This window comes from Channa argus, chromosome 17 (assembly GCF_033026475.1).
Source record: "Channa argus isolate prfri chromosome 17, Channa argus male v1.0, whole genome shotgun sequence".
In the NCBI taxonomy this organism is placed as follows: Eukaryota; Metazoa; Chordata; class Actinopteri; order Anabantiformes; family Channidae; genus Channa; species Channa argus.
In genome coordinates, this window is record NC_090213.1 from 10,550,730 (window position 1) to 10,575,100 (window position 24,371).

Consider the following 24,371-nt stretch of genomic DNA (forward strand, 5'->3'; position numbering starts at 1 on the left):
AAGTCAAATTGATTTTAAACTATCAATGAATGAACAATTAAGTGCAAGTCTGCTGTTTGATCGCAGGATTGGTCAGGACACCCATTCAGTGTTGTGTAATGTGGATTAAATGTAATTAATAAGTAAGAATGTAGTAATTTTGAGACCACAATACTTTGTAAAGTAGTAAGAATATTTAATAATCGATAAAAATAAAGCTAAATCCTAATTATACCACTGAAGAACATGCAACCAGTTATTATTACCAACCTAAACTTAAGTTTCTCTGCCTGTTTACTGCTTCCTCCCACTCCAGGCATACAACTCCGAAAAGTGGAGGAGCAACGAGAGCAAGAGGCTAAGCATGAGCGAGTTGGCAACGATGTAGCCACCATCCTGTCACGTCGTATCGCTGTGGAGTATTCTGACTCTGAGGACGAGTCTGAGTTTGATGAAGGAGATTGGATGGAGTGATGATGGTCAGGTAGATGAGGAAGGGGGGGTTGCAGCGATGGCAGGAGAGGACAAACCTGTTCAGCTGCCCCACAAACCCTGCACTCAACACTTCATCATCAAACAGTCCTTTTTACTGGAGAAAGGAAAGAACCGTTGTTATCCCCCTTTGTCTCGTCATACCGCTGTCTTGTTGTGATTTCTGTTCAGAGAAGAGTTTTCACATTGTCTCCGTCTGTCTTTCTGAGTAGTTTTTTGCATCCATTTATTTCTGAACTACCACACAAACTTGTTTCTGCTGGATTTCTTGAGATGAAATCCTCTGTGTTTACTTTTATTATACATGAAATCTTTTTGGAGAACCACTTGTTTTTGTTTCTTACCTGTATGTCAATTAGAGAGAAAAAAAAAACAAGAAAATAGAAAAGGAAAAAAATGAAGGCATGTTGAATTATCATTAGTTCTCCAGCACAGTTTTGCCACCTAGTGGCTGAACATGGCATTAAATGAATGCTGTTTTATTTGATAGCCTTTTATTTACTTTTTTCTGCTGAAACATTTGCCGTTTTGATGGGCCAGTAGTTGATAACCACTGACCACTAGCTAAACAGCCACTTAGTGCAAACACCAGCTGGGTCGTCCTGTTGTCTGTTGTCATCGGGACTGACTTGAGCACTATCAGTACACATAGGATTGTGATGGTATGTCATGTGATGATTGTCGTATGCTTAAATGAAGGAGGGGAGAGCATATACAGTAGCTGCCTTGGCAGTGTGTGTGCAGAATTAGCCACTTGCAGATTAAACATTCACCCCAGGAAAATGTATGCCAAGAGATTGAGCCCTTTTCTCAGTCCAGGCAAGACAAACACTGAGCCATCAGTTTTTAACAATCAGCACCGATCCTTTTCTTCGCCGTGGAAATGGACATTGCAAGTGAATATCCAGCGTGCCGACGAAAACTTCTGAGAAGTTACCCATGATAATGAGTTTGAGAAACAACAGGTACAAACCACTCAACAACACAGAAGGCAGCTCTTTCCTCCAGTCCCCCTTTACTGTGTACCTGCCCTCTAACGAGGAACCTGACCTCGTTTGATTCCACTGCAGCAACGTTTGTTCAGAGGAACACATTCTGCGTCATACTGCCTTTTAGGCCCAAGAGATAAGGACACGCTGTCTTGTTTTGGCTCATTTTAAGGAAAATGTCCGCCATCGTTTTCTGTTGGTTTGTTCGTCCTTTCTTCTACTTGCCTTATTGTTCGTACAAAACGTATCGTTGAGTTGAATGTATTGTGCTGTTACTACTTACTTGCCTGCGCTTGTATGGATTTGCTGTTTCTATGTGTGGGAAGAAAGGGACAGGGACAGAGAAACCCTGGTTCACAAAAAAGAAAAAGATTACATCAATACTGTATACCATGTAACTTATGTAACTGTTGACTGTAACAGTTTGCTTGAATTAATTAAAGCCTAATGTTATGTTTCAGCAGTCATTGGTAATCTATTTTATTGTTGAGTTGGTTGCTGACCTTGACAGGGATTTTGACATGGGTTAATTTAAGAACTTTTGGTTTTTTTGGATAATAAATGATTCACTTATATACAGAGCCATAGCCTCAGTATTGGCAAATGCAACAATAAATCCCTTTTAACCACCCAAGAAGGCACCATCCACTGCTGCTGCCCGAAAAGTAGCTTCTACCTTGACGGAGGATTTAATGGCCCGGACCGCAACTGCTTATATCACAAACAAGCCCTCACAGAGAGCTATAAACTTTTATTACTACTCTTGTATTCAAGGCTACATTAACAATAATCATGGCCCAACTAAGTATATGTGTGCTGACATTGTTCCAATTTTCTTTTATTATTGTGAACGTTAAAATGTAATTATCCCACTAACAGCTAATAATGGTTTTTGAGTTTTGAAACAATTATAAAAGTGTATTTATAATGAAGCAAATTAACTGTGATTAAGTCTGCAGGTTTCAAAGTTTGGGCCTAAGGATGTAATTGTATGAGAGCAGCTGCACACACCTATGCTTTATTTATTTTTTATTTTTTTGGTCAGATATAAATAATCACCGTAAACTTTTATAAATTAACCGTTTTTCGTTCTGTCAGACTTGGCAATCTAAATAGATGAGTGTTATCTCGTCTCATTCTCTTTGCATGTCCAACATCTTTTTTACCACACCTCTCCCTTCTTCTATGTCACTGTCTTGTCTCCCTAAGCAGACAGTGTTTTAGTAGTTAGGAGCATAAGCGTGACAAGATGCTAATGTTTGTCCCAACACTCTTAATCCCATGTTGTTTCACCTTGGAGGAAAGTGCCTGATTCTTCTTCTTCCTAAACTGTAGTCAGACATGGCCAAACTTTTTTTTACCATCAGCTGGTGTACTCTAGTGTCACAGTTTTACTGCTCTCTACTGGAATTATGCTTGTGCGGAATATTCCACCTGGCTTGTCCTAGTAATTTATTGTGAAACAATATCTAAAAATAACACTGCCTAATGCTAAAGTGCTTATGTGTTTGTCTTTGCTGTAATCACACAGCAGCAGAAACACTGGAACAATGCCCCAGAGCAGAGGTGGTTTATAGAGCCTTTAGTAAGCAATAACTTGTCTATGAATGGTTTAACCTGAGTTAACCACACAATGTAACTGTTTTTAATTACAGATTGCTGGCGAAGTCTGTGTTGGATTGGTGGAAAAACTGAGAGAAAGATCTTTGCATCTGTTTATTTAAAACAATGAAACAATATTATAGATTTGTAATTTGCAACCATAATTCCAGATATAGAGCACATCAAAATGTCTATAAATTCTGAACAAACATAGCTGCACCAAAAAAAAAAAAAATAGAAGGCATAAGATGAACTTCAGCAGAATAAAGAGTCACATTACCTTTGCTTTACTATGAAGCACTACTGACTATTTGCATGACTTACATGTACACTTTTATTCCCTTAAAGGAATTTAGTAAAGAAGACATTGAAGTATGAAATTCAGTATTTTCATGGTCAAGTTATTAATATTTCATCAAATTATAGACTCAATCATTTTTTTTCTTAATTAAATTCACTTTTAGTCTATGAATATGTAGAGTAGACAGTTATAGCTGTAGTTATTGTGTAGGGTAGGAGTTTTTACAAATGAATATGTATGTATAATAACTGCAGTCAATTACTGTCATACTGTTTAAGGCTGTGTACTTTTTAAGTGCCCACATATACTGTGACGATAATTTAATAAAGTTGCATGCAAGTTTAAACACACCTGTTAGCATGGCTGCTAAAGGATCGATGTTGCCACAAACTGCAGATGATGAAACCTTTTTCTGACTCCTCACTTATCTTTGAGGGTGTTATTCCTCCTATGGGGCGGCAGTTTGTGGACCTGGCGGGCTCGGGTGCCGAATCCCAATGACTGCAAAGACTCTGTGATGAAGCGTTGTGTTGGAGAGACACACAGCATCACCAGCAGCTTGGCATCCCCACCTGGTGGAACAATTAAATACTTTACTGAGTATGGAAGCACATTTCACGCTGTTCTTTCCATAGGCTTCTACTTGTGGCTATGTTGTGGGCTGTGTGTGTGTCCTCACCAATGGCATCCTGAAGTAGATGAGTGAGTTTGCTGTTCCTGTAGGGCACGTGTGGTCTATGTTCAGCCAGAGCTCCCAGGACGTCAGAGAGAGCAGAGAGGCTGCGGTTTATACAGGACACCTCCCACAGAGCAGCACCTGAAACTCCAGATACACCTGACACACATACACACAGAGAGAGCGTACTGGTTTCAGTCAAATTTTCAGTTTAAAAAAGGGCCTTAAAAAAATACAAAAATCCTTTTCCTCATAAGAATTAGACGAGTGGTGGCCAGTTCATAAATGCATGTGTTAGCAGCGGATTATCTACTGTATCTAAATTAGGCCTAAAACCCCATTTTGCATGATAAGCCCTCTTTTCTAGTTAAATTTTGTCTGGTGCATCTTAGACACTCTGGGACCTGCGTTCCCATGACATCAAACCCTAAACATCCTTAAACACTGAGCCCCTCTTACCGACACACTCGCTCCCTGCCAGGTCCACCAGCTGCAGCTTGGTTCTGAACGGAGTCGGTGAGATTGTTTGCCTGGGAGAGGGGCAGGGGGAATGAGATGGGGAAAGGCGGGGAGAGGTGGAGGGGCTTCTGAAGAGTTTGTCAGGTGAATTCTGGGCAGCAGGGTTGGCACGATGACAGCGTGGACTCCACCACGCCCTCTGGCTGCATCGCTGCATGTCTTTCTTTGCACTTTGTAGCCTGCGGGCTAAACGAAAAAGGAGGAAAGTCACAAATCTGGAATGTGCCACCAGCAGGTGTCATGTAAGCCTGTATTTGAATACATCTCACCCAGGGCCAGTGCATTGGGGCTCTTGGAGGAAAGGGTCAGAGTGACAATGAGGTGAGAGCGTGAAGAGTCGGTGTGGATCAGAGTGTTACGGTGAGCCCTGAGCTTCAGAACACCGCTGACGATGTGCATCACCTCAGATGCGCTGAACACAGGCCTGTAAAATGTTTGGAATGATTACAAAATAAAATGGACGCATTTCCTTGTATTTATTATTTTTCCCTGCCAGTTATGAAGTCCTTCATATATCGATTGGTTTTATTGCAGGATTGGTTCACAACTAGCAAATTAGTACTAGTGTGGTGAACACAGCTAACAACAAATAGTCGAAGATCCAGACATTGCTCACATTGGGGGGCCTGAAACAAGACTCCAAATGAATGCTAATTTTGCTCCATGTCTGGTGGACTTTCTTTAACAGTTTAACATATCAACTTAAACATGGATGAGTATACAAGTGGTTTTTGTAGGAGCTCTGCAACAAGCTGAAAATGTATTTGCTACACAAACACACAGTTCTTTGCTCTGTTTTCCTAAATTAGAGTGAATCTTAAAAAGTGCTACTTCTAAAGAAATACCCTCAATAATGAAGCACCAATAAAACCCCTTCTGCCCACAGTTGCCTCAGCTCAGGCTCTACTCACTCAGATGTGAGGGAGGTGACCTGGCTGGTACCAGAGGAGGTGCTGATGACATCCCTGTGCTTGCTGACAGCATTCCCCTGCTCATCTCTGGCCAGCAGGTCAAACACTTCGTTGTTGTACACCTCCATCACTGACACGTCCACTGTGTGGCTCTCCGCAGGCTGCTCGGAGATCAGCCTGAGTCACACACATGGGATCAGACACACAACAATAGACAGATAAAGAGGATACAGGGGCAAAGTTCAAGGCAATTAGAGTATTAGTCAGTTCACAGAGCATATTAGACTGGACGTTACTCGAGAGAATTACATTCATTTATAAAAGATTGCACAACACACTAGATCAGATCTGGGGCGTTTACCTCTGATATTCAGCAAATTAAAGATAGCTGCAGAGCACAAAAGCATACTTTCATCTTGCATCAAATGATTACATAAAGATTAATTTACAAAACTAATGAATAAACAGGCCCCCCTCTCTCACCGAAACAACTCAGCAGCAGCTTTAGGGATAATACCCTGCTGTGCCTCCTGCATCGTGGCTGAGTGCTCTTCCAGAGGCTGGGATCCTATCATGGTGTGTGTCTTTCCACTGCCTGTCTGTCCATATGCCATGATACATACATTATAGCTTCAGGGAAGGAAGGGAGAGGACACTCAATTAATACTGAGGTCATACAGACATACTTTGCTGTGTTACATGCATTTTATTCGGTTTATGATATAATCCTTTCTTGGTAATGTTTCACATTTACCCATCCAGCAGAGACGTGAGGAGCGGCTTGACATCCTCAAACACAGCATCTTGGGTATCGTCTGGTCCATGCACCCTAAAAGAAACAAATTTGACACAATCTATAAACAGCCAAAAACACATTTTTACATTTAATGATTTTGGCTTTTCTCCAAAGCAACTTACAAGTGAGAACACACATACACACACTTGACCATGGGGTTCAGGGCTTTGCTTAAGGTTGCTTTGGCATGGGAACAGGGGGAGCTAGGGCTTGAACTGCAAACCCTGTGACTGGTGGATAACCTACAGTACTCTGCCCTAAGTAACTAAACCACATACAGTAATGTTTGGTTTTACCTTTCAAACTCAAATATCTTGTTTTGCACTGGCATCCCTGTCTTCGAGCTATTTACCACCACTGTGTCCTTAAACCAACAAATGAATAACACAACAAATTCAGCTCACTGCCTCAGACAATCAGAAACAAATTACAACAGTCAGTTCTGTGAAACTCACATCGCTGATTGCATAGACCACTTCTTCTGATGGTGCCGGCCTAGTAGAGAAAAGAAAACATTAGATTATCTTCAGCTTAGACATCACCTCATGTCAACTACAGCATCACAAATGTCAATTGTCATAATATGTTATGTTGGGATGTGTGAATGACGTACCCTGACTCAGGAAACTGGATATAGTCAAAAGGCAGAACCGGACGCACCCTGCAGTGAACCCTAATGTTTCCTCTCAACTCCTGTAACAGAGACAGACAAAAAAAAAAGAGTAAAAAAAAATATTTGGAGATTTGATGTAGGTCTTTATAAAACCGATAATGTCTGTCCTCACAACTAAGATGTTGTGCAGCTCTTTTCTCCTCTGCCTCTCTGCCCTGCACCTCTCCTTTTCCTCCTCCAGAGTGCGCTCCAGCGCTTCCACACGAGCCTGCAAATCTGGACAGAGAAAGCGGAGGACAGTAATTGATCAATTTTTCCCTCCAGGTTTAAGATATACTAGGGTTAAAGTCTCACAATTTATATCATTAAGGCATCGGTGTGTTCAATTAAAGATGCCAGACAGGATTTGATAAGGATCAGGGGCAGCAGTAACTTGGAGCTCAAGCTGTCCGAAAACAGAAAACAGTAAACTGAATGAAAACCTGTCTGACATCTGTACATTGGTGCAATTCTTTAAATACAGGCTAAGTCTTTAATCCATGAGCAAACAAGTACACACAGCTAGCACCAAACACCTCCATTCAGACACAGCACGGCACATTCAGGAAGATCAAGCTGATTATAAATACATCTGAATATAGATTGACAAGATTAAATGAAATTGATTCATTAGAATCAAATTAATTTCGAAAAATCCACTAAACAGTAACTAGAGCAGGCCAAGTGAGGGCTGGGTTGAGTGGGATGGATTGATCCTGAGCCCTCTGCTATCTTTAAAGTGCACATTGTAGCTTTAACTTGCTGTAAATATCTGTAATTAGTATGAATGTTTGGCATAGTCTCAGCTAACTTAATTTAATAAATAAGACAAGGGCATAGCTCATTTCTGGGTTATGTTGCTTCAAAAATCAGTTTCCCAGTCATGTTATTCAACAGTAAGAACAGGGTTCATCTCTTCATCTGACTCGTTATTTGATAGTCAAAAATGTAAATAAAACAAAAAACATTATCAAAACATTTGAAAATAATCCTGTTAATGTTAATGTAATGTTGTAATGTTACAAGATCGGTTTCTACTGATCGTCGGAGCAGTGACAATCAGCTGATTCGCCGTACATTCAACAAAAGAACTGCTGACCTTGGTCAACCTGAAGGGGAGGGGTGAGAGATAAGAGGGGAGGGACAGTGTGAGAGGATTAATAGCAAACACACCCTGCATGAGATACAGCCAACTTGTAACATGTAAGCCACTTCAGAATTGTACAAGCGCACAGAAGCGGAACAAGGAACAGAAATATTAATGGCAGTGAAAGGTAGAAAATGTGGAAACCAGTGGGAGGGAAAAAATAAAATAAGTGCCAAGATGGGGCTGAACAGTACACTTAAACCCCAGCTTCAATACATTCCTTAAAAACCCTAATCTATGGATGTCTAAAAAGTGTATGGTAAACACACGCAGGTACTTACCCTGAACCTCATCTCCTTTGTAATCTTTCAGTGCGGAGTTGGCTTCCTCTACCTTCTTCAGTAGCTGCTTGCTCTGAACTTCCAGTTCATTGGCAAAGTTCACATATATTGCAAACACCTCACTCAGGTCCTGCTTCAGAGCCTGTCACAAACACAATTGACTCATGTATAGACTGTGTGTGGGTGTGTTGTGTTTTCACAAAATCTTAAGTTCAGCAAAACATATAAAACTCATTATCGACAATTCACACACATTATGATCTCAGTGCATTTGTACCTGGACTTCAGACAGGAGTTTTGTGAGGACAGACTGGGTTATATTTTCAGAATTTCTCTGGTGCTGATGATGGTCGAGGGCCTTGGTGTTTTTTTCATGGCCTACATGCAGTTTCCCCAGACACTGTGGAGGATATAATATACACATACTTATTTTGCAACACTGTCCTGATCCATTTATACGCTGTCAAGCTACTGTATAAATAACAGCTAAAATTGAATGATCACAATTGTATCATGTTACTATTGAAAACTTTATTTGTATTTTGTATGTATTTTTATACGATTCAGATTTTAAAAGGCTGGTTTGCCTGTCAACTGGTGAATAGTAAAGAGCACAGAAAAAAACACAACCATCAGTTGGTTTGTTCAAGTGTATCAAACACACACTAAGCAGAAGGCAAATGGGGTTTTCCCAAATACCTCTGAATACACTTTAATAGTCAGTAATTGTGCTATTTAGCATTACTGTATCCTTTTTGAATAAATGAATAAACAATATGAAAAGTTAAAACCAAGCGTGCTGCACAGTTAGAGACTACTTGGCTGTATGTGTGAAACTGTTTAAAAACATAATCCTAATTAGATTTTAGAGACTACACAACAGATCTTTAAAGCAAGTATATTTTATGTGTAGCTGGAAAAATAAAGCTGCTCAAAGTCACACAATTTGACCCAAATTTGTCTACAACATAAGCACAGTCAAGTCAGCAACATTGCTGATGTTCCATACAAGCATTCAAAACAGTCTGTGTTGTAGTTTTGTGCTGCTCCAAGCAGTAACGTATTAAAGACACACTAAATTTTTGATTAAAAAAAAAACTGAAAAAAGGCAAGTTAGAAAATCATGGAGGTGAAATTAGACACAGACAATTAACTATCTGCTGTGATGATAGATGATAATGATAGTTTGGGTAGCCAGCATTTCTAAGTGATACTGTATTGTACAAGTGTCCCTGAGCAAGACACTGAACCCCAAACAACCGCCCATCCCCAGCCGTGCAGTGCCGGTCCGACGGCCGGTAAAACCGGGGTGGGTTGCGTCAGGTAGGTCATCCAGCATAATGTAGCTTAAGCTGTCCACAAATGTGCCAAATCAATGATCCCCTGTAGTGACCCTGAACTTACAGGATAAGCCCAAAGATAAAAAACCTGTCCATGAACTAGTGGCAAAAGAATAATAATAAATTTTCAGAATGAAATGAGTTTCATGCAATATACACACACAGCACTAATATCAACTTCAGTCATTCAGATAAAATGTTCCTTCATTCTGTGTTAGAGGAGTGAAAGCGAAAAAATGGAAAAATGTGGAATTCCAGTAAGGTCAATGTAAGGTTGTACCTGTAGTAATGAAGGACAGAAATCTTTTTACCTCAGCAAGTCTTAAATGAAGAATAGCATTCTCTGTCTCCAGCTCCAGTAACCGCTCTTCTTTACTCTGAAACACAGTGCAGCATATGTCCAGTTTATATCACAAATGCTCTTTCTATTTCCCTCTATGTTTTAAATTGTTCAATAGCACTGTATCGGCACTCAGACTCTAATACTTCCATCACATTAAACACCAATAAAACTTATTCATCTTTAACTTACCCTAAGCTTGTGCTCTAACAGATGTACCTGATGCGCAAATATTTGGTCCCTGTTAATAAAGAGAGGCATTTTTTTTTAAACTAAAACCAAAGAAGCAGACAGGAGAATGGGCAGCCTCAGGTCTTTTCTTCTCAGCTGATCAGACCGTGTACCTGAGGTCAGATAGTTAATCCGATTAGGGGCTTCCTCAAGTCGGCTCACCTATTTGCGTTTGGCAAGCAACAAAAGAGCGAAGCTGAGCGGTTACAGTTATCGTCTAACAATAAAATACAGGCCAGGAATCAGATCGATCTGCGAGTGTTCTTGAAAACTGTGACTGCGTATGTCTCGATGTGAAAAAACATGAACAGGTTTTGAATTGGTGCAGCAGGACACGACTTGCTCCGGTCTTTAATGGCCTGGCAGGGAAACACATAGAGGGCAGCACAACCTGAGGAAGGGGTACGTCAAAAGTTCAAAATAAACGTCACGAAGAAGAACATTACTTCCGCATAGTCACACTTCGTCCAACTTAACCAAGTTGGCAGGCTGTTGGCTGTCAGTGTTAACATTCTGTTACAAAATGGCTAAACAGAAAGATAAAAGACGAGAGAAAGTCAGTATCGCCACAGAGGTAAGAGGTCAAAACGCGTGTCTTTTCCTTTAGCTAACTAGTAGTCAAAGCTACGCTTTCCACGTACTGTGCCCATAGTTAGCATCGTGCTCGTACAAATGCCATTGATTAATTCAATGTAAGTGTTCTTTTGGTGAACGATGTATTAATAATAATGTAGTTAGCGTTAATCCCGTATTTCTCTTGGAAATACTGTGCGGTAGATTGACCGCCTGGAGGAGCGCCGGGTACGTTGCCAGGACAACCTGGAGAGGGCGGAGTTCCGGAGCCGGAAGGAGAAACTCTCGGACCAGGAGAGGTGATGGACACGCACACTGTGACCGCTGCATACTGTTTTCATATTTTTCCAAGTCTCTCTAAGAACAATAATCAATCACCTATATTAACGGACAAACAGCTGGTGCTCGCTCCAGTTCCTCTTGTTCATGTATTTGGAACTTGGACTGCAACAGCAAGAAAGCACTGTTCAGAGAAAGCACCAAATGGTTATTCAGTTGTAAAAGTGATGTATATAATTGAAAAATCAGTTTGATTTGGCTTACTTAAACTACTGAACACATATTAGTTTCAAAAAAGAGGTGTGTAATATTGTTTTAAGTTCTAAGTTAAATATTGTGCACCGATTCCTAAACCTTGGCTTGCTTACAAAGATAAAACCTAATGATTGAATCCTAAATGTGCCGTTTGTCTTTGTCTCGTTCCTTCCATTCCACAGGCAGGAACTAAAAGATGAAATGGCAATCATGAATGAAAGAGTGCAAAAGCTAGGTGAGCCAACATACACGCCCATTTACAGGTTTAGAGCCCCACTTTTCCAAGTTAAAATATTTAGCTTACCTTTACAATCTGATATCCATAGCCGTTATTGTTAACAATGAACAAAAATTGAGAGAAATGTCATGAGGCTTGGGGGAGTCAGAAGAAAAAATCTAGTAGGAATTTGACATCAAAGTACACTGACATAGTTATGGAAAGTGACTGAATGATTATAAAAAGAGACCACTGTTAATTAGTTCAGCTATACCCTTGTATATAAGTAGAAGGGGCAGACCTCTGTGTGCATTTTATGTCTGATAAATATTGGTGCCTGCTCAGTCCACACTTATCTTATTTGTCTTTTTTAGACAAGGAGCTACAGACCCTAAGAGGAGAGAATCGGAAGAACATGCTGCTCTCAGTCGCTCTGCTTGCCATCAGTGCGCTGTTGTACTACATGTTTTTCTGCAATGAGGAGGACTCATGATACCACAGTGTCTTAAAGGGACCTGCTGCTCGTAAAAGAACAATAAGGATTAAACACATAAAAAAGAACCCATGAGCCGTTTTGATGCCACCAGATGGCATCGTTGGATCTTCATTCCACCTGGTCAGCAACTCGGTCTTATTCTGCAAGTCCAAATCCTAACCACACCTTCATCAAATATGCATTTTGTCTAAACTATGTCTTAATGGCAGCCTTTACTTTCTTCACTACTGATTCTCTATCACAACAGTTAAACATGTCTCAGTTCTCTTCCAGCAGTGTTTTGGTGCTATTTTGGATAGTCATACTTGGTTGTCAGGTGACAAAAGGTGAATATTTATCACTGTATGTGTTGGTTATTCCATTATGACATCTGTACACGGCTGCAGGCCATAGTGGATTGTATCACCAGTTACTCACCACTTGGAACACATAATTTACACAGGACCTGAAGAATGTATCTAATGTTTTATGATAAACTGTTGCTGCCAATGAAATGTCTCTTGAAAGGAGTAAGATGCCAAATATGTTCACAAATGTCTTTGTTGTAACACAGTTAGGACAAATGAGGCTGTGGGGGTTGGGTATCATCTTTATAATTGTTGTTTGTCTAATATTTGGTATTGTGTGTGTCTGTGTGTGTTTTTTTTCATAAATAAATTAAATACTGTTAATTTTTGAAACAGATTTTTTGTTGCTGGCTTAAGTGTGTAGATATCTTGTCTGCTTCACCTTTTTAAAAATGCAATATGCATTTCTAAAATCTGTTTTGTTGGTGGCATTTTTAACTTTTAACAGAGTACTAAACTTGCCGTAATTGGACGATTAATTTCAGAATAATGCCACAATGACACAGTCCTGGATGAGGGCAGCTTGAGGACACCTCTCTATTCAGGTTAATATGTGTTTGATTATAAAATGTTAAGCCACTTAAACTGAAAACTAGGTTTTAGATTAAGTCCCATTCAGGTGATGTTTCCAATAGAGATAATCAGTTTTAGTTCTGCCCTGCATTTAAAGGTATCTGGTGTTGAAAAACTGTCGTAGATTGATATCCGCGGTCTAGCAAGAGTCCACCAAAAGTGACCTTAGTTTTCTTTGTTCTAATGTAAGGCTGGCAATATTCTATAATATTCTATTATTGTCAAGCCCCAGAAATAGACCACATATTCTCAGCCCCCAGCCAAGTGATTCCTACTGAAAATCAGATAACAATACTTAGTGGTGTATTGTTATTATGGGTGAAAATAATGCAACAAATAAATTAAACAGCCAACCATCTTTTAATTAGAACAATATCAGATTTTTTTTTATTTTGGAGGCTCGAGAGGTGATTTTTTTTGTGCTGGGAAATCCAGTCAAATATACGACAGGACTGCTCAGCAAATAATTATTTGTGTGCCCTCCCTCCCACACACGCTATTATCACCAACACAGTGCATGTCACGCCTACACACCTTCCCCCTCTCATCCCCAGATACAACAAGTGTAAACAAACCCATTATGCAACACTTCTGTGGGATTTAAATGATGATTATTGGCACTGAATAAGTTTGAATATATGTTTTCATTCAATTTGTTAATTGGTGAAACTGTTATTAAGTGATTTTTTTCTTTTATTCTTTTTGTTTGAGTAAGTTTTTTTTTTAACTGGAATATAAAACCTATTATTTGGCTTTACTTTTGCCCTGTCAGATCCTGACCTTGTGTGCAGCTTTGCTTTTAAAGACACTGTTTAAATGTCCTCAAGTCAAGAATGTACACGACTTATATATTTCATTTATATATATATATATATATATATATATATATTTTTTTTTTTAGAAAAAAGAATAGATCTGTCTGAGCACCAAAATGCCAGATGTCACCTCGCTTGGTACACGAGCAGAAGGATGTTAGAGCTCACCCACTGCAGGTGGAGGTTCAGTGTCAAATGTCATTATGTTATGTAAGTTTTTTAAAAGTTGTTTGGTCATCTCTGCAGGTACTGAACTTTCTTTCTGGCCATTCACAAGGGTTTTATATCAAATGTTTGCTGATATCTTAATCGAATCAAATTTTTTATTATGCACTATTTCTTTTGTTACTAATGGCTAAATGTGTGTCCTATATATGCAGCATTAATGCCTTCTGTATGTTTATTTAATGTTTTATCAGTGGCAGAAAAACTGTGCCGAAAAAGTGTTTCGGTGTTATTACATGATTGTTGTGTAAGCAGCATCTTACTCTTATATTTACACACTGATAATTCTTTTTTGAAGAAATCTTAAAGCACCTGTAGCTGCCATGCAAATATAATGAAGTAAAAAGTGCAATATTTGTCTATGAAATGTAGTAGAGTGGAAGTGTAAAGATGTGAACCAGAGGTGTTTTCTGCAATTTGTGTAACTTAAAAAAAAGAAAATCACAATTTCCAAAACATGCTGAGCTTTGACTCATACATACAAGAGCAGGGAGATGCAGTCCATAATTATTTAAAACTCTAACGAATCAGTCTTGCTTAGTACATCTGAATTTTTGTACTTAAGTCACTTTTCCTCCTGTGCTGTTTCTACATTTACAGAACATGTGCGCAGCCATCTCCCCCTTGGGTGACGTGGCACGAATATAAAAAAAAATCTCAAGCCTATTTCTCTGACATTGCCAGCATTAAAGCACTTAATAGAAGCTAAAGTCATCATGCTTAGATACTAATGCAAGTCATAGTCTTGACTCCTAAGGCTGATCATGGCTGAATTTATTAGCTATCAACATCTAATTTCCACATTAGTCACCATCTCTGCAGGCCCAGTGATGAAATTCCTTTTAATAACTAAATATAAGTATCTCTTAAAAAGAAGATGAGAGTTGAGTCAAGTGGATGGGCAGAACAGGAGGTGAGTGAGGGATATAATTCACAGCAAGAAGGAAAGTTGATTACAGAAGTAGCTCTCAAGTGTAAAATTATGAAAGCTGTGCTACTCTGTACTGTCCGGACTGGAACTGGAAGGTTCAGTGAGTTACCGTATAAACAGTATTGGACAAGGTGAGACTAGGTAACGAGGCCATATGAAGCTGTGTTTAATGGAGAGCCAGGCCCGTGGAAGTATCAGACAGTATGTTACTTGGCTTCTGCTGTGTGCAGCTCTTCAGCAGAGAAAACTGACACATTCAGCTTCAGCAGTTTTATTTGCCATCTCAAGCATCTTATTATCTTACAGGTCAATATGACCCATTGCACCTGAGGAAGTAATGGTGACATTTCATTTTGCATGATAGTTAGTCTCTCTGCCCAAGTTGCTGTGATGAACTTGTTGAAGAAATTAAAATTAAAACAAAGCTGAGCCCCCGGCATGTTTAAACAATTGATTTCATTTTTGTCTATTTGATTTAGTTATCTGGCTGAACAGGGTTATCTACCAAAGTAAGCTTGAAGGTATATTATCAATAATTGGCCACTTCCTACCTTTCTGATAACAGGTCTAACACATGACAAATTGCAAACGGTGGTTAAATTCCCATTCCCCTCCTACCTCTCATGCACCAACAAGTCATAAGGATTGGGAGTTATTCCAGAGAGACGGTAGCCAATAAAATTCCAGGTAATGGTCACTGGAGATACTGTGATATTGTTGTTAAACAAGTGTCTAAATTCTTTTAATCTGTCACATGAAACCTTTTTGATGTTTAATGTAATTCATCAGTGTAAACATACAGAAATTGTATCATAAATTTGGTTTCCATTACCTGTTAACATAATATGTAAGATTTCTTTCCCCGTAGCACCTACCCCAGAGCCTACAGTACAATAAATGCCCTGATCTTCCCTGTAGTCCGGATTCTTGAGGCACACACGATAAATATTTAATTGGTGCCACTGTCACTCGTTCTCTGATGCCAATTTGACTCCAACACTCAGTCGCATTCTTGCAAAACTTAATTGGTTAAATCTTCTCTTTAGTAGGAAAACTGACATCGGCTCATTAAACAATTTATACATATGTGGAAATGTTTTACCACGAATTTGATCTAATGTAGACAATGCAGGGTTTCCTTCATCTTCATATCTATGTTTCACTACACTAATGTATGTAGCACATGTTCACATAGAGCTAATGTGTATGATGATGTTCACGGTTTTTAAACTGCCATGCACACAGTGATATTCCACACTGAAACAATTTAAACAAGAAATAAAGAAACTTCTGTATCATTAGACATAAATGTATATCTGCTCCAAAATGGTTATCAATCTGAAATGTGGTTAAATCACAAAATACATATAATTTATCACTGCCACAACAAAACTGTTTTTCACTTTGTGTTATTATGTCTGCTGTCATTCTCTCAATCTAGATGGAACGTTCTGTTTTGCCGTGCGCTGTTTAACTTCTAAAATAAACACAATTATGTTTTGTGGGTACAAAGCTAAAACATAACACTTAAGATCATTGTGGCTGAAAAATGTCCCTCATATACAGTCATCGTGTTACACTCATAAGCCAGAGGGAGCGGAGCCCCCCCCCCTCGAGTAAAGTTTAAGGCTGGTTTCACACTCACACCCAGCATAGACAACCAGCATGTAAGGCGCATAAACTGTACTGTACACAATACAGACCACATGCAGACATCACAAATACACCCACTCACACTCTGCTAAGATACCCAGGTAGGAGAAAGGCTACTAACAAGCACACTCATGCAGTACAGCCCACGTGCGCATACACACACTGGTGTTTGAACAGGCCACAGGCGGACAGACGAAGGCAAATGACTGTAGCTGTTGTTTCAAAGCAGATTTTATGCGACTGGTGTGGGATTGTCTGTGCTTTTCCAGGAGATAAAGCGTGTGTTTGGGTGTGCGGTCATCACGGTAAACCTCGCCGCCTAATAATCACCATGCAGGCAGTTCCTGGGCACTGCTGCGTTTTCCAAGGGTTTTCGCTGCCACACGTATCTCTAACTCTCCTTTACTTTCATATGAATATAAAATGAAAAAGGAGGAGGGAAGCAAAACCTAGCGTTTTGTTTGATTACACAATCAATAACACCAAAACCTTTTCCATCGAGCTAATGGCTAAGTCAGTAAAAGAAATGAGCCTATGGAGAGCACTTTCTACACTATAATTAATGTTATTAATGAGGGAATTATTCAACTGTGTACTTTGATTATTGCCTGGAAAGCTGCTCAGGTCTGCACGGATCAAGCATTACATAATTCAAACACTACTACCAGCCCCTATTATTAAATCTAATGGGTGTAATATCAAAGTAAAGGTCCACGGGTGAATTTTGTTGTTGTTAATTTTAACCTCTTGTTAATTTTAAGCAAAGTCCACTTTGCTGCTGAGAATAGGTGACGCAGACACGTGAATGTATTTCTTTTTATGAAAACAGCTGTTAGTGCTTGGACATTTAAATTGCAATATGATGCTGCAAACATGTAAATCATGCCACTGAAATTAACCTCTAGTGATGCCAACAGACACAAGACATGAAGAAGTCCAATCCATAGATACAAGGGGTAGGTAGAGAAAATGCCAGAAGCTAGGTCTTACTATCTCTGCAGATTTGTTGCTGTCAGCTTTGTACACACAGTAGCTAGATGTGTGATTTTCACAGTAACCAGAAGAGAAACCCCTGCTGAGTCCTGTGTGCAAGCTCCAAAATGTATCCTGCAGTGTCTGCAGTGCAACCATTATTCTCCTGCACTCTTCTCAGATGGGACAGCATTTAGGATTTAGGATATTAAAGCTTACTATGCAACTTTTGGGAATCCCGCTCCATGATACAAGATAATATTTTGACGCTGTTTCTAGTTCTGTTCTGTGTGTCTGCTTTATCCCCTTTCACACATTCACTGGGATTCTGAAATTCTCTTTACTTTGTATGTATGAAGGCAAATGTCTGAGTGAGATGCTCCCGACCTTATCCAGACTTTATCTTTCACATATTTGAAAAGTATCGTACTGTAACTTTAATTATCTGTCATCTCTGCTACTCAGCTGCTGTCCATTCAGCCGCTTATGAAGATTATGAGATACGATGGAAAGCTTAAGGTGTGTATCAAGCTAAGGTGCAACTAAACCACAACTGTCCTGCAACTAGCTTTAGTTTTGAATAAGTGCAGAACTCTTCTTCTTTTGCCTCTTCCTCTGCCTATTCTTTTCATCTGCTCCTCCTTCTTATCCCTCCTCTTTTTGTTTTTCTACAACTTTTACTTCTACTACTACTGTGTGACCATGAAGTAGAGTGTCGCTGTGAGAAAATGCTTTCTATTTATTGACTTTACCACAAAAAATATCTTGTGTTGTGATGCAGGAAGCAACTGTCAGGTGAAAACATACAAAGTAAAAAAAATGTGCACTTTTGTAAGCAGCCATGTAGTTACAGAACTAAACAGAAACTAAAACTAAACTGACAGACACTAAATTCTGATTGACACACAAAGCCTTACTACTTGAGGACATAGATAAGATGTACATGTGACATTTAGAAATGTTTTCCTGTACACTGTAAAATAGACTGGAGCTTTCTGCAAAGCCTTAATGTTATGTGTCCTGGTGGTAATGACCCACCTGAAGGGCACACAGCTACAGCCTGACTGCCAGAAGAAAACAACAAAAGGACCACGTGCACTCTTTACACTCTTTCACACCTGCAACACTCATGTCATTTAGAAACCATCACTGAACTTGAATATAGGTGTGTTTTTTTTATTTTTGCACATTTACATAGTCTTTGACCTATTTACTTGTTTGTACATAATAGTCATATGTTTGTGTTTTTTTTTTATTTTTTGTTGTATTATACCAACAAATTGGTTTTGCACTGTGTGTATGTATATTGAAAGCTACAAGAGTCAAGCATCACGTATGTGAAAAATATAAGACCAGTAAAGCTGTTTCTAAATCTAAAAACCGGGTTCAGAGGTCCATGGTCCACCAATAAATTTCATTCGCTTTTTCATTTTCCACTCCAAAAGTTGTGTTTACAAAAGAATCAAGACACACATGTGTGTGTTTTAAATTGAACATGATAAATAAATATTTCTAAACCCTCTGGTCTTTGTTTCTGTTCGGCCTTTAACCAGTTAAAAGTTTAAATAGCCTGATAGATAGAGTAGTATATATCTATCTGCCAGGCTTCTGTCAGAATCTTTACTGCACATCGGACTTACTTATTATCGCCTCCTCTCTCACCCTGTCACGCACAGATACACGTGCCAGTGGCTGCTTTACAGAATTGTAGATGTTGATGAGAAAAGAGTCCACACAGCACTTCTCATTTCCTGCGCTTACACAGTAGAGTGCATTATATCTTATCACCTCAGCCATATGCCGAGGCCGATGAGGGGTATTATAGATAACAAACTGCAAGACAAAAAATGCTAATTTTACTTAATAGCTGGGCACACAGTGCATTAGGTTGAATTTTACCTGCTTACCCCAAAAGTGAGCTAATTAAAGCTGTGAAGCACATTTAATCATATGGCACATGTTTTCACACGTTTGTGGTATCTCCCTGCATCTGATATACACACGCACACATACACACACACACGTGCACTGAGCAAACAGGATTCATCTGTGTCGGTGTAAATTGAAGCTATTTTACCAGGTCAATGTGCCATTAGTCTCTTCAAATAGACCCACCTGTGCTCTGGAGGAAGAGGCTGGAACAAGGTGGTAAGGATGTAAAAAAACAAACACAAGTCAAGGATCATTGATAAAGAAGCATGGAGCCACAACTGGATTTTATCTCTTTAATTCTTGTAAAAAAAATCAAAGACAATATAGAAAAATGGCACACAGTACTCACAAGTTCCAACGTTTTAACACAGTAAGCAATACTGCTTTGGCATTTCAAAAAAACATTGAATAAAGTGCAAGATTTTCCATTCCTTTTCTCAGTTAGGTACATTCACAGGTTAGTTTAGTCTTTTTCACAGACATTTCTTGTTCACAGCATGTCCAGAATCTCATCCTAATTCGTGTTGAGACATATTAAAGTGCAGATACAGTATGCATGAGAGACACGTTTCCAGCATCTCTCCGTGTTTGTAAAGCATTTACTGTCACCTGTAAGGAGATTGTCGATGGTCATGGGAGCGTTTGTCTTTTTGCTTTCTGTTTTTTCACAAACACGTACTCACACACCAAGAGCCCAAGCACCTTCTTAGACTTCACTTGGTGACCTTGACCGGTAGGCCCCTTTGGCTTGAAAGCAGCCACATAGAAGCATGTAGATGGAGCGCTGGATCTCTGCATTTCTGTAGGCGTAGATTATAGGGTTTATCATGGAATTGTAAGTGGCAGGCAGCAGCGTAGCGTAGGTGTACACTGGTGGATAGTCCTGCTCGCCTACCAGACAGTAGATGGCGAAGGGCAGCCAGCTGGCCCCAAATGTCCCAAGGATGATGGCAAGAGTCGACACCCCTTTCTTAGTGGCAACATAATGCGAGGTGGCAAAAAAGTGCTGTTGCAGGGCAATCTGGTGGGCGTGGTGGCACACAATTTTGCAGATTTTGAAGTAGAGGGTGAGCATAAGCACAAAGATGACGAAGAAGGATGTGGCCAGGACCGTGACGTTGCTCCTGGTCAAAGGGCGGACGATGCTGCAGGAGGCCGGCTCGTCCAGGCAGTTCCAGCCAAGCACCGGCAGCAAGCCCAGGAACAAAGACACCCCCCAGGTTCCCAGTAACATAAGATGCACGTACTGCAGTGTCTTTTCAGAGAAGTATGTCAGGGCGTTGTAGAGGGAGAAGTAACGGTCCACTGTTATAGCCAGGAGGCTGCTGATGGAGGCAGTGAAGGAGGCCACCAGGAAACCTACAGTGATGAGGCTGATAGTCTCAGAGGAGATCACATACTGAAACACAAAGTTCAGGATTAATCCCATGCCTGCCAGCAGGTCTGCTGTGGCCAGACTCCCTATCAGCACAAACATGGGAGTCCTTAGTGTCGGCGTGTAAAAGATGATTGCTACCACTATGGCGTTTTCACAGGCAATGACGGTGCCTGACATACACAGCATAATGTCCCACGGATTGACAGGGAAAAGCAAAGGGCTGGTGGAGAACTCCAGGCTGCCATTTTGTTCTGGAGACTCTGCCTCCATCCATGTGAGAGCTTCACCAGCCACAGGAGTCGCAGAGGAGTCATTTACCACCAGCGACTCGTTCATCTCTCCACTTGGTTGTCCTTTCGTCCTTTGAACAAAGAAACAAAGAGATTGTTACCGATTTGTTACCGATAATGTGAAGGAAATGTCTCACTTCGCTTCTCTCTTTTAAAGAAGTGTTGCTTAGTGACACTTGAGACGAGTGTTTGCTCAACATCGCCCACCAGTGAAGTTCAACCTCACTTACTTGCTCTCTGAAATGCATAAGTGCCTAGCACAAAATTTCACATTGAACAGACGTTTTATAAGTGAGAAACTCCTATAAAATGTAATTGAGAATAAAGTATTTCTTGGCTGAGTTGGGAGCAGAACGTGCAGAACTTACAAAGACAATGCCATGATTTACAAGACGTCTTTCAAACTGCTTTTATAGAGAGTTTATACCGAACAACCTCTAGGACACATTTCCTGCCAGCATGTCACATAACCTACTGTAGATCTTTTTTTGCTCATTAGTTAAAATATATAATGGCAAACTAAATATTAAGGCATGATAATTTTCATTTTTCCACATTTCTGAACAGCTTTTAGAAGTTGACTTTACCATAAAAAAAAAAAAACACCAGCATATCAAAAAGTCAGTTATTTCCCATTTAAAATCTGTTGCAGTAGTGGGGCAGTGAAAAACACAGGAGCTGTCCAAGGTGCTGAAATTACAGCGACTGACAAACTAATCAACGCTCATTTCATTAGTTTCATAAATGTCTTTAACGCTGTTAGACTTACAGAGTGATCTGGTGCTTACTAACTAATGATAACTGTATTGTAATATATTGTATGCGATATGAATTGTGAGTGTTTTTAATCCTCTAAGAAATACGTAGTAAACCTGTGCTGTTTGGGAGGCACAAAGTAAAACACACACAGTATTTTAAACACAAGTTAAGCCTACCTACCTCTGTGGCAAAACGGTGTGAGGTGATATTTTGGCTGAAATCAGAGCCCTTCGTCCAAAGCTAAAATGGAAAAAACAAAATCAAAGCCGATGCAACGATTGGCCCTTTTTTCCTTTGCTCCCGCGGAGCCTCTCAAGTGAAGCCCTTGATTTTGTTGTGCTTCCCACGCATGGGACAGACACCCAGGGCAGGGGTGGTGTGAAGCATTGGCCGGTGTTCAGCTCTGAGAGGAAGGTGAACGTGAGGAGGAGGAGGAGGACGAGAGGGAACCGAGTCGCGAAGAAGCGGCAGGAGAGCTATAAAGGCGAGTGACGTCACGGCTGAAAGAGAGAGAGAGAGAGAGAGAGAGAGAGAAAGAAAGTGAGAGAGAGAGATGTGATGCCAGTCTTCCTCTCTCTCTCTCTCTCTCTCTCTCTCTCTCTCTCTCTCTCTCTCTCTGGAAGACTCCTGCATAATTCATCGCTTCTTTACTCAGAAAATTAAACTACGGGTTGTTGCACGTTCTACTCTCACACCTGCGGACACGCGCCATGAATTTTGATTTCAGACAATGGCTGAATTTGTGAAAAAGTCACTGTACATGCACCGGCATCAGTATATCAATCAAAAAGTAGAAAGCAAGTCCTACATCTAAGTGTTGTAAACTAATATTAGTTTTTTCATGTTCCATTTAATACACATTATTTAAAATTTTCCCATTTAAGAAGTGGGCTACAATAAATCAAAAATTAAAACTACGCAATGACCTCAAGGGATTTACTTTTGTTATGAATTTTGTAAATAATAAAGAAAACAACGTCAGTGGCCTATGCACATGAGCAAACTGGCCTCGAGTTTACTTTAAAATGATGTTTTGCCTGGTTATAAAGTCCCCTGGAGACAACTTGTCCTAAACACCTTCTAATCCCACACAGTTTCCAAAGTGTGGTTTGAGTGGGGAGTTTTAAAGGCCAATAATGGCTGTTTGTTTCCTTACTGTCAGGACTAAACGTCCTCAGTGTTATGGGCCAAAAAAAAGCAGAGCCAATATCTTTATCTATCATCCACTATATCTTTATCTATTCTGTTGCTATAGCAACATCTAATGACTCAGTTTAAGTGACATTGATAGGTCCACAATTCTGTCAGATCTTCAAGCAAACAAATAGTTATAGTGATGCCCTCACTCAACCATTAGGTACTGTTACTTCTGACTGAGTGTCTGTAACAGAAGATAAACCCCATGAAACGTCAACTATTAGATGACTTGATAAGTAACCATCAAATGAATATTGTTCTTTTACTGAAACTTGGCTGCAGCAAGAAAAGTATATCAGTCTAAATGAGTCAACACTCCCCAGTCATATTAATTATCATGTTCCAAGAAGCACAGACTGAGCTGGAGGAGTAGCAACAGTCTTCCACTCAAACTTAATAATCAGGCCTAAACATAGTTTACAACAACTTATAGTCTTACTCTTAGTATCTCACACCGAAACTGGGAAACTCAAAAACCAGTCCTATTTGTGACTGAATCAGAATCTGATTTAGTTTTTAATAAAGATCAAGTCACAAAATCTAAATAAACTTACTCAGTTTTAATTACTGTCATAATTAACAGTATTTCACTTTTTTTTCTCTGACCATTGTTAATTACATAAGAATTCACAACAATGGACCATACAGCATGTTTGTTTATTAACTACAAGTGTTTATCTGAAAACGTAAGAAAAGGATTCCTTCATTTCCTTCATTGCTTTTTTATTTTATTTACTATCAGATGTCAATACAATAGAGCAGCCAATGTAACTTGCAAGTTAATTATTTTATTGTTAATGCTGCAGCCTCATAAGATACTCAATGCTGTTGCAGCAGCAAAAAAGAAGTCAGTGAATCAGAGGAGACTTCAAGTCTACAATTCACAAACCTGCAGCTTGGAGCAGGCATCACAACGGCTGGAAAAGGAACAGCTTGTAGCCTAATGTAGCCTAATAATATACCTAAAGGCCATTCAGAGTTCCACATTTATAATAATGGAGGAAAGTAAAAGCAGGTTTCTTCTAAGCACTGACAAAGAGTCTTATCTCTGTTGAACCTATTCCTGCTCTAAGCAGCAATGACTTTATGATGTTTTTTACAAATTAAATTGTAATTAATATAAAAACATTTCACCAGATCCTCCCACAATTACCACAGATTACTGTGTGCTAAGGCTGTAGAATCATTTATAGGACCTCATTCCTACTTAGACTGCTTCCTCA

At 39.6% G+C, this 24,371-nt stretch overlaps 4 protein-coding genes across 8 annotated transcripts in view; 2 read left to right on the plus strand and 2 right to left on the minus strand.

The window, feature by feature from the left end:
• The window catches only part of wasf1 (WASP family member 1), a 48,942-nt gene extending 47,134 nt beyond the window's left edge, over nucleotides 1-1,808 (plus strand). For all 5 annotated transcript variants that reach the window (XM_067482011.1, XM_067482009.1, XM_067482010.1 and 2 more), the window contains one exon: nucleotides 296-1,808. In XM_067482011.1, the coding sequence (XP_067338112.1) occupies nucleotides 296-453 (158 nt within the window). In that variant the 3' untranslated portion in view covers nucleotides 454-1,808. The remainder of the gene's footprint in view (nucleotides 1-295) is intronic.
• Nucleotides 1,809-2,786: 978 nt separating this feature from the next.
• On the minus strand, nucleotides 2,787-10,543 carry kif25 (kinesin family member 25). The gene is made up of 15 exons (XM_067482006.1): nucleotides 10,218-10,543; nucleotides 9,997-10,062; nucleotides 8,623-8,745; nucleotides 8,346-8,487; nucleotides 7,051-7,154; nucleotides 6,879-6,958; nucleotides 6,721-6,760; nucleotides 6,562-6,629; nucleotides 6,224-6,298; nucleotides 5,953-6,099; nucleotides 5,470-5,646; nucleotides 4,828-4,982; nucleotides 4,499-4,744; nucleotides 4,043-4,198; nucleotides 2,787-3,935 (listed from the first exon to the last, which is right to left on the minus strand). Exons 1-15 carry the CDS (start codon nucleotides 10,284-10,286, stop codon nucleotides 3,784-3,786), a joined length of 1,800 nt encoding a protein of 599 aa, XP_067338107.1. The 5' UTR covers nucleotides 10,287-10,543; the 3' UTR covers nucleotides 2,787-3,783.
• A 126-nt stretch (nucleotides 10,544-10,669) lies between these two features.
• On the plus strand, nucleotides 10,670-12,747 carry ccdc167 (coiled-coil domain containing 167). Its single transcript, XM_067482012.1, has 4 exons — nucleotides 10,670-10,830; nucleotides 11,034-11,128; nucleotides 11,546-11,598; nucleotides 11,955-12,747. Exons 1-4 carry the CDS (start codon nucleotides 10,780-10,782, stop codon nucleotides 12,071-12,073), a joined length of 318 nt encoding a protein of 105 aa, XP_067338113.1. The 5' UTR covers nucleotides 10,670-10,779; the 3' UTR covers nucleotides 12,074-12,747.
• Nucleotides 12,748-19,803: 7,056 nt separating this feature from the next.
• On the minus strand, nucleotides 19,804-22,439 carry LOC137102479 (G-protein coupled receptor 6). Its single transcript, XM_067482055.1, has 2 exons — nucleotides 22,132-22,439; nucleotides 19,804-21,263 (listed from the first exon to the last, which is right to left on the minus strand). The coding sequence occupies exon 2, from the start codon at nucleotides 21,236-21,238 to the stop codon at nucleotides 20,231-20,233; it is 1,008 nt and encodes a 335-aa protein (XP_067338156.1). The 5' UTR covers nucleotides 21,239-21,263; nucleotides 22,132-22,439; the 3' UTR covers nucleotides 19,804-20,230.
• Nucleotides 22,440-24,371: the final 1,932 nt, after the last annotated feature.